Genomic DNA, 10,256 nt, shown 5'->3' with positions numbered 1-10,256 from the left:
GGACTGTAGCATTACGTGCACTTAAAGCATGGATTGCCAATTGTTGTCTTAAAAAATAATAATGAAAAACTGTTCATTCAATCAATTTTCTAACAATTTGTATAGTTTTTACACCATGATTTGCTAATCAAATCAGGCTGAATTATCTTTGCATACCTTGGAATGAAACTGAAATTAGAAGAGTACACGATATGTAGTGAGGCAGGAGAGGCTGGAAAAGTATTTCATTATTTTCTCCATAATATGTGCATGTACAGCATTTACAACTCCTAATATCCCCATAATAATGGAGATTCTCCTCAACATTTTCATTTTATTTTTCATCTTGATCAAATTCAACTAAGCATTTTGTTCAACAACCCACATGGTGCTTTAAACTAATAGCCATAAAGTGTCATATTCAAATATGTTCATTTGGGTTCAAATCTGCTCCATCAAGATTTTGTTGGACATGTTATTAACCATTACAGTGCTGCAGTGCATGCTGGTAGGACCCTCAAATGATATTGAGTGTGCGTGCATGCATGCATATTTGTGTGTGTGTGTGTGTTCGTTCGTTCTTAGATTCATCATATTTCTGATTTGCTGCTGCCCCCTGGTGATCTTTGTGAAAATAAATTCATTGAGGTTTTTGTTCAGCTCCTCTGCTCATTCACATCACTGTGGCTCTCTGGCACAGAAATACACTGCAGAGTCCTCTGGCTGTAAGTTGGACAGTCTCATATACACCATGCTGTTGCTGTTATCTTTGGTGATTTCTATGCGTCCTTACACACTGCTCGTGTAAGTGTTGCGACTGGCATCAGAGTAACCGCTCCCTATCCATTCCAGTCCTTTTCCTGCAGGTTTTCTTATCCAGCTCATAACACAGCAGCTGAAAGTGAAGCCAGTTCCCCTGCAGGAAAGACTAAGAAAGCAGGGGGGGCCTACATGCTTTCCACAACCTGGGACAGCGTACTCAAGCAGTGGAGTGACGGCAAGAGGCGTGGCCGACCTGTCAAATTTGACAGGTAGGCTACGCCTCTAAGTGTAACATCAGCTGATAAGACACGTCACACACCACCTAGTGACACCTCTGATGAAGGCGGAAGCTTACCGCCGAAACATGTAAGGTAAGAAGAAACCTGTTTCGTGTCTGATACAGATGAAACTTTATGATCTATGAGTACTTTCTGTTTGATATTGATATACTGTACAATAACATTATGATATAAATATTGATTAAGACACAGTAAAGCAAGGGATTCTTCTCTAAGATGGAAATTTTTAAATGTTTGTAGATGGACAGATTTGTGCCCCCCTTTGCAGACAGATAAATACACAGACGTAGGTATGTGTGTATGCATATATGTATATTTGCTTGAAAGTATACTTTCTGTGTTTGTGTGTATACCTCATATTAATTTGTGTTTACATAGGGCAATATTGTTTATTCTCAAAGATGTACAGTCACACTCAGAGTAGCTGCATGTTCATGTTTGATGGGCAGCTGTCCTGCACTGCTCATGTCAGCTTAATTGTGATCCTCTACCACTTCTGCAGCTTTCACAACCACTTTGACTCTCTGAGTGGTTTTTGTGCAGCTGCTCCACTCACTGAGACCACAGTGTGTATCTGGCACAGTGATACACAGCAGAGTCTTCTGGCTTTAGACCAGACAGTCTCAGATAAGCCATGTTGTTGCTGTTGTCTCTCGTCATCTCAACACGTCCTTGCAGACTACTAGCATAACCTGTGCTGCTCCCACTGCTGGAAACATATCCCATCCATTCCAGTCCTTTTCCTGCAGGTTTTCTTATCCAGTTGATGCCACAGCAGCTGAAAGTGAAGCCAGCTCCCCTGCAGGAAAGACTGAGAGTTTCCCCAGGCTTTTTCAGCACTGGACTGGAGGGAATGGACTCCAGAGCCTGGCCATTCAAGCCTGACAGAGAACAAGGAGAAAAACACACGGGGGAGAGAGAAAGAGAGTCAGAAGTAGTAAAACATAACAATCAGTATATTTGTCATTATATCAGTATAGCAACATGAAACATGACAACTCACATGGCAGACAGAGAGCTGTGAGCAGAAGAGAGAGTTTGTCCATCATCCCGAGGCTGAAGATGTGAACTCAGCTGCTCCACCCAAAAGAACAAGACAACAAGTCAGCAGGAGGACACAAGTAGACACTCTGACACTCTGGATTTGCATGGGGAATTTAGGAGGGAGGGACTAATGTACTGAGCTCACAGGTCACTCAAAGTCAGTCAAAACAGACGCTGAGTAGGAGGGCAACAGAAGCCAAACCTGAAGGAAACCTGAACACTCAGTAGAGAATCAGGGAGTCAAAGTTATATGTGAGCCAGGAAATAAAGGAACATTACGTCTGATTCACATCCCTCAGATCCACTGCTGGTTTCTCTGCAGCTGATCTGTTACAGTGTGGATAGATCAACTGACTGCTGATAGACTATTCACACACTGAGTGGCTTGTGTTTTTAAAGAAAGAAGCACTTAATTGTTCCACATATATGTAGTTGATAATAGTAAAACGCCCTGGCTGGACTCAAACCTGGCCCACTGTGAAAAGGACTTCTCGTGAATGGTACATGAATTCATTTTTGAAGCCACCAGGGAACCACATGGCATTAAATTAATCTGTGGTGTGAGACTGCTCCTGTTCTGGTAACAATACATATACTGTTGTATAGTTATAATTTTATTGAGGCATAAGAAGGACACGATTCCATAAGGCTTAACATTTATTCAGAAAATGCTCTCTGAAATGAAGATCTCAGCATTCCATTACTCACAAAATAAGATTCAGGTATTCTCAGATATTCTCAGATATTCTCAGATATTTCAGATATTTTTTTTTTTCATTCATATAAAGACATAGGCTTGACATTAAGTTTGTTGTCAGACTTTCAGAACTGGGCAGTGCAGAATCAGGGCAGGAACTACTTTCTGAAAATAACCAGCCTTGTTATGCATTGTTTTACAGGAATGTTATTAATGGATGCTATATTTTATTATCTTTGTTATTTTCTCTACAGTCAGCACCATGGATGAGAACAATAATCCAGGAGCTGAATTAGTTGTGGTTGAATGTTGTGGAGCAGGTTTTTTTCTTATTTTATTTCCAGTTTGTGTGATGTCTTCAGCATGGTTTTGGTGAAGAAATCATCATTATGATTTGATCGTTTAGATGTCTTCATCATACATTTTTTCATTGTGTTTATGATGCTTTATCATGAGAGAAATATAATGTGTTCAGATCCCACCTGCCTCTCTCTTTCTGTTTCAGGAAACATTCATTTAAAGCCCAGTCGTACTTCTACTCTGACAGAGCAGTGAGGATGAGGACTGGAGGATTTTGTACAGCTGCTCCACCAACTCCAGTCACTGTGGCTCTCGAGCACAATAATAAACAGCAGAGTCTTCAGTCTTCAGACTGTTCATCTGCAGATACAGCTGCTGTCTGCTGTTGTCTCTGGAGATGGTGAACCGGCCTTGGACTGACTGGGAATAGTAGGTGGTGCCACCAGTGCTGCTGATAATTGCAATCCACTCCAGTCCTTTTCCAGGAGCCTGTCTGATCCAGTTCATCCCGTAGTCACTGAATGTGAATCCAGAGGCTGTGCAGGTCAATCTGTGGGACTCTGCAGGCTTTTTAACCACTGGTTCAGATTGTGTCAGAGTCTGACCATCAACACCTGGCAACACAAAACAGAAAAGCATCACATGCATGAAGTACAGATTTGAATGAAGACGCTGTCAAATCCAGGTGAGTGAAAATGTTCACCTGCCCAGCAGAGAGTTAAAAGCAGCAGTCCTGTCCTATAGCCCATCATGTTAAAGTGTGTGGCCACTGTTTTCTGTCATCCTGTCTGCAGTCACATAAGTAGAGATGGGAGACATCAAAGGTTTGCATTGACTCCTCCTCACAGGGAGGGAGGACAGCACTGCAGTGGATTGGTCTTCACTGTAGAAATGGACAAATTGAATGAAATTTGATTGATCTCAGATCACATCAAATGTCACATTTGATGTGATCTGAGATCAGTAATTTTATATCACAGTGACTCTTGCATCTTGAATCAGTGAGGGACAAATTAATGTTGATTTGAAGCTGAAACTAACCATGTGTAGCTCTGTTGCAGAACCAATAAAGAAAATCTTGTTTCACTGGAGCAAATTTAAAACCTTTTTTTTCTTCCCAATTTATTGCTTACTGTTCTGTTGTCTTTTCTGTGTATAAGTCTTTATGAAGTTCTTTCATTAAAAAAAATCTTCGTGCTTAACGTGTTCAGGTCTTCTGATGTAATTCTTTTCTTCTGACTTCTTGAACTTTTAACATTCAAGGACTTTTAAAGCACATGATAGTTCAGCACTATTATTCTTGTTATAATTATTGTTGGTTGTTCTTATGTTTTCTTTTTCTATGACTCTCTCTCTCTCTCTGTGTGTGTGTGTGTGTGTGTGTGTGTCTGTGTCTGTCTGTGTGCTCTTGAAGAGAATAACTGAAATAGTTTAATTGTATTTGAATAAACAACATATAAATACATTTTCTCACAATGACATACAATTACCATACGTGTGAATTCTTATCAAATTTAATAGTTGAATAGTTGTTACCTGAACAAAACTGTCTGAAATTTCTACAACTACAAGTGATATAACGTATGCAGTGAAGATAATTCATGATTTTTGGTGCAGTTGTTAGGTGAAGTCAAACCACTACTGTCTTCAAAACATGATCTTGCATTAACTAAAACAGATTCACAGTATCAATCACCAATATATAATTGCTAAACTGAGTCTGTTAATAAACACATTAATATGATGTTTGGCTGCATGTTTGTCTGGACTTCTTTCTCCATGTGAGCCACTTGTTTGTAGCTCCGTGTCTCCAGGGGACAGAGTCTCTTGCTCACACAAAAACATGGCATTAAATTAATGTGTGGTCTGAGGCTGCCTCCTCTGGTGGCTTCATGTTCCAAGTGTTCAGGGACTGAGGGGTTTTTGTACAGCTCTACCAATGGTTTGTGTCACTGTGGATCACTGGCACAATAATACACAGCAGTGTCTTCAGGCTGCACATTCTGTCCAGTTAGAGTCACTGTCTTGCTGGAAGAGGCTAAGGAAATACTGAACTTGTTTTTCAGTGAATCTTTGTAGACTGGGCTGTATCCACCTCTTTGCACTGCAATCCACTCCATTGCTTTCCCTGCAGGCTGTCTGATCCAAGCTGTGGCATAGTCACTAACAGAATAAGAGACCTGACAGGTGATGGTCAGAGTTTGACCTGGCTGGACAGTCAGAGACGCTGGCTGTGTCAACGTGTAACATTTCACACCTGTGGAAAACACAAACATATTTTTAAAACAAAGTATCCAGTTACATGGCACCAGAAGAGCTGCTGGTTTTGTAAATGTGATGTCAAATCCAGAGAGACTCACAGGATCCAGCAGCCAGCAGCAGCAGCAGAGCTACAGACAACATGGTTTGTGTTGAAGCTGAACTGGTGGGAGCTGCTCTTCCTCTTTTCTTTCAACTTCCAGCCTCATATCAACTCTTTATAGCAGAGGAACCAGGAAGGACACTTTGCATACAATCAAACATACGACTGAAGAGGATCTACTCAGCAGTGGATCTAAACTGAGGTAGAAGTTTTGTCCCAAGTGTGACAGTAATCTAATGGCCCTTTTCCATTAGTATCTACTCGGCTCGACTCTACTCGCCTCGACACGGTTTAGGTGGTTTTCCATTACAATTCCTCTGGATTCTTTGGGCCACCAAGCTCAGAAAAGTCTCCACGTCTTTATTTGACCGCGGTAGCGATTTGCTTGCCATTTTCCGACTTTGACAACTTCACTGACGATCAATGCGCATGGCCACTGTTGCCGTTTTTTTTTTTTTTTTTTTTAAATGTCGGTTTTGTTTTCGTGCGGGAGTCGCTCTCGTCACTCCCTTGTCCAATCAGTTGCCTGCACGGCGTTTACGTCACATTTTCAGCTCGACTCAGCTCGCTTGAAACCCCGGCTGAGTAGGTCCCAAAATGGGACCTGCGAGCAGGTACTACGACCTAATGGAAAAGCTCTTAAACCGAGTAGAGTCGAGCCGAGTCGAGCTGAGTAGGTACTAGTGGAAAAGGGGCATAATGTGTGTGACTGTGCCACATCACTTTAATCCACCTGCTGACTGCTGTGATCTCTGGAGAGAGAGAAAACACTTTTTGTTGTCTGGAAATCAGCTCTGCCTGCTTTTGAGGTTTTAAATCAACTTGTTCCGTCTTTTTCTGCAACAATCTGCTCAGTGTGTGATTCACTGTATTGCAGCCTTTTTACCTGATCATTTTCCTCTTTTGATAACAATACATATACTGTTGTATGGTTATAGTTTTATTGAGGCATGTGAGGTAGACAATTCCATTAGGCTAAATTGTTTATTCAGACTAAACATGTTCACTGAAATGATGATCTCAGTATTTCATTATTGAGGGTCTTTACATATATCAAATGTGATCATTTTTCTAAAGCATGCAGATAATCTGAAAATAATTTCAGATATTTTTGAAATTGTTAATTTCCTTTTCTCATATAAAGAGATAGGTTTGACATTAAGTTTGTTGTCAAATACTTGTCAAAATGACTATCCTTGTTATGCATTGTTGTATGGGAATGTCATGAATGGATGCTATATTTGTGTGACATTTTAAAGATAGTTCTGTTTGAATGTTGTGGAGCAGGTGCTTTTCTTTATTAACAGTTTGGGTGATTTTTTCAGCAACCACAGTGTTGTGCTGGTTTTGGTGTAGAATTCATCATCATGATTTGATCTTTTATTAAATGTGTTCATCATAAATGTTGTCGATAATTCATTGTGTTTATGATGCCTTATTATGAGAGGAATATAATGTGTTCAAATCCCAACCCCCTCTCTCTTTCTGTTTCAGGAAACATTCATTTAAAGCCCAGTCGTACTTCTACTCTAACAGAGCAGTGAGGATGAGGACTGGAGGATTTTGTACAGCTGCTCCACCAACTCACTGTGGCTCTCGAGCACAATAATAAACAGCAGAGTCTTCAGTCTTCAGACTGTTCATCTGGAGATACAGCTGCTGTCTGCTGTTGTCTCTGGAGATGGTGAACCATCTTTTTGTACAGCTCTACCAATGGTTTGTGTCACTGTGGATCTCTGGCACAATAATACACAGCAGTGTCTTCAGGCTGCACATTCTGTCCAGTTAGAGTCACTGTCTTGCTGGAAGAGGCTAAGGAAATACTGAATTTGTTTTTCAGTGAATCTTTGTAGTATTCATTGCTAGTACGTTTTATTCCAATCCACTCCAGTGTTTTCCCTGCAGGCTGTCTGATCCAAGCTGTGTAATATCCAAGAGAATAAGAGACCTGACAGGTGATGGTGAGAGTTTGACCTGGCCGGACAGTCAGAGAGGCTGGCTGTGTCAACGTGACACATTTCACACCTGTGGAGAGCACAAACATTTTTTAAATCAAAGTATCCAGTTACATGGCACCAGAAGAGCTGCTGGTTTTGTAAATGTGATGTCAAATCCAGAGAGACTCACAGGATCCAGCAGCCAGCAGCAGCAGCAGAGCTTCAGACAACATGGTTTGTGTTGAAGCTGAACTGGTGGGAGCTGCTCTTCCTCTTTTCTTTCAACTTCCAGCCTTATATCAACTCTTTATAGCAGAGGAACCAGGAAGGACACTTTGCATACAATCAAACATACGACTGAAGAGGATCTACTCAGCAGTGGATCTAAACTGAGGTAGTAGTTTTGTCCCAAGTGTGACAGTCCTCTAATGTGTGTGACTGTGCCACATCACTTTAATCCACCTGCTGACTGCTGTGATCTCTGGAGAGAGAGAAAACACTTTTTGTTGTCTGGAAATCAGCTCTGCCTGCTGTTGAGGTTTTAAATCAACATGTTACATCTTTTTCTGCAATAATCTGCTCTGTGTGATTCACTGTATTGCAGCCGTTTTACCTGATCAATTTCCTGTTCCAATAACAATACATATACTGTTGTATGGTTATAGTTTCACTGAGGCTTGTGAAGGACACAGTTCCATAAGGCTAAATTTTTATTCAGACTAAACCAACATGTTCTCTGAAATTCATTTGTAAGTATTCCATTATTGAGGGTGATTTCATATATTAAATGTTATCTTGTTTCAAAGGGGTTAGGGTTACGCCAACCTCCTCAAGAGGTAGGTATATCATTGGCCTCTCCTAAAGTTGTTGCTATCTGTCTGATAGATTTTGTTTTCTTTCTGAGCCTGATGATGGCCTCCCTCACCTGCATAGACACCTCTTTGGATCGCATGTTGAGGGTTTGATAAAAAGCTACCAAATGCAAATGCAAACACTTGGAATAAACACCAGACCTTTTTTTCTTACTTGGTAATGAAATAGGGGAAAAGGTTGTCAGATTTTCTTCAAAGTGTTAATTTCCCCTTTTCATTTGTATAGTCTCAGTATTAAAGTCTAGCCAGTAGTTAAACTCCAAGGTTCAAAATGAGTTATGAATCAAACCAGTGCTTTATAAAACTCTACTATATATATTATTTTCAGTCATTAAAAGATTATTTAGACCCTTAAGCACTTTTTCCCTGTCCTGCAAACGAAAATACTTAGTATTTTATTTATTTATTTATTTATTTTTTAAACTCAGGGAAGTGGCCTTGAATGTGTTGGTGGTATGAGGCTGCCTCCTCTGGTGGCTTCATGTTCCCAGTGTTCAGGGACTGAGGGGTTGTTGTACAGCTCTACCAATGGTTTGTGTCACTGTGACTCTCTGGCACAATAATACACAGCAGTGTCTTCAGGCTGCGCATTCTGTCCAGTTAGAGTCACTGTCTTGCTGGAAGAGTCTAAGGAAATACTGAACTTGTTTTTCAGTGAATCTTTGTAGTATTCTGCTCCAGTATATTTCATTCCAATCCACTCCAGTGTTTTCCCTGCAGGCTGTCTGATCCAAGCTGTGAAAGAGCCAAGAGCATAACAGACCTGACAGGTGATGGTCAGAGTTTGACCTGGTCGGACAGTCAGAGACGCTGGCTGTGTCAACGTTTCACATTTCACACCTGTGGAGGAGAAAAGATTCAACATATCAGTGTATTTAACAGTGGAATAATAATAAAGAAGTGGTGCAGTGTGATGATAGAGTGTGTGTTTGTCCCTCAAAGAGACTCACAGGATCCAGCAGCCAGCAGCAGCAGCAGAGCTACAGAGAACATGCTTGGTGCTGAAGGTCAACTGGTGGGAGTTTCTCTTGGTCTGCCTCAGCTGACAGTGTGATATCAAGTGTTTATAGCAGACTAGAAGGAAGTCAGCTTTGCATACAGCACAACACATCACATGACATAAAAGGAGGATGGACTGTATTACAAATATTTAAGTCATGAATTGAATTTGAATTCTAATTCCCAATAATCATTAAAAAGTGAAAGAAAAATGTTCATTAATTTCATAAATGTGTCAATAGCAGTCTTTGTAACTTTATATGGTTCACTGAATTGCTGACAGTTCTGTATTCTTGCAATCAGGTGGCACTGGAATGTGAAGTTTTTTGATGAATTGATCGAGTGATTGACTGATTGATTAGTCCATTAGGAAACTCCTTGTGTGTCTTATTGCAGTCAGATGCACTCATCATGACAACGACCACATGTCAAAATATCACATTTACACTGATAACACCGACATGTGTATCAGTCAATCTTAGCACACATATACTGTGGTTTCCATGGTACAATGGTGAAAGACACGGGACTGAAAACCAGAAAACAAGACTCAGTTTAACATTTAAAATTTCAGCCATAATTTGTTCAAATGATTGAGCTGAATTATCTTGGCAAGATGTTTGTCTTGAATTCAATTTCCAAAGAATTGAGAAAATGTTGTGAGAGAGGGGGGATTAGAAAATAATTGTTTTGAGTTGTGCATCATGTGGGTGAAAAACACTCCGCTGCAGCACAAGTGGTGGATCTGGCTCTGAATAATCACAGGCTCTGTGCATTTCCATCTTTTTACACATGGGTGGATATGATTTGCTTTTTGTGAACACTGAAATCTATAAAATTGCATCAATTACTTCCTTTGTATGAACATGTACAGTAAAGGCTCAAACAAGTAAAGGTCCATTATTGTGCAGGATGAACATGCTTATGATGTGACACTTCAAACCCACTGCCAGTGACTGAACAAAACAATCACACGACTGAACGTTTCTGAAAGTTACACTTTTT

General features: G+C 40.4%; 2 gene segments (V, D, J or C); both read right to left on the bottom strand.

Annotated features, from left to right (window-relative positions):
• Positions 1-1,592: 1,592 nt before the first annotated feature.
• Positions 1,593-2,089, bottom strand: LOC115363570 (immunoglobulin heavy variable 1-8-like). The segment is given in 2 exon segments: positions 1,593-1,921; positions 2,044-2,089. Coding segments are annotated over 2 exon segments (375 nt in total).
• Positions 2,090-2,232: 143 nt separating this feature from the next.
• LOC115363702 (immunoglobulin heavy variable 3-43-like) lies at positions 2,233-5,484 on the bottom strand. The segment is given in 3 exon segments: positions 2,233-2,297; positions 3,377-3,695; positions 5,442-5,484. Coding segments are annotated over 3 exon segments (427 nt in total).
• Between the last annotated feature and the right edge of the window lie 4,772 nt (positions 5,485-10,256).

This window comes from Myripristis murdjan, chromosome 8, assembly GCF_902150065.1.
Source record: "Myripristis murdjan chromosome 8, fMyrMur1.1, whole genome shotgun sequence".
In the NCBI taxonomy this organism is placed as follows: domain Eukaryota; kingdom Metazoa; phylum Chordata; class Actinopteri; order Holocentriformes; family Holocentridae; genus Myripristis; species Myripristis murdjan.
The sequence above is the reverse complement of the archived record's forward strand: the minus strand, read 5'-3'. Positions and strand labels throughout refer to the sequence as shown.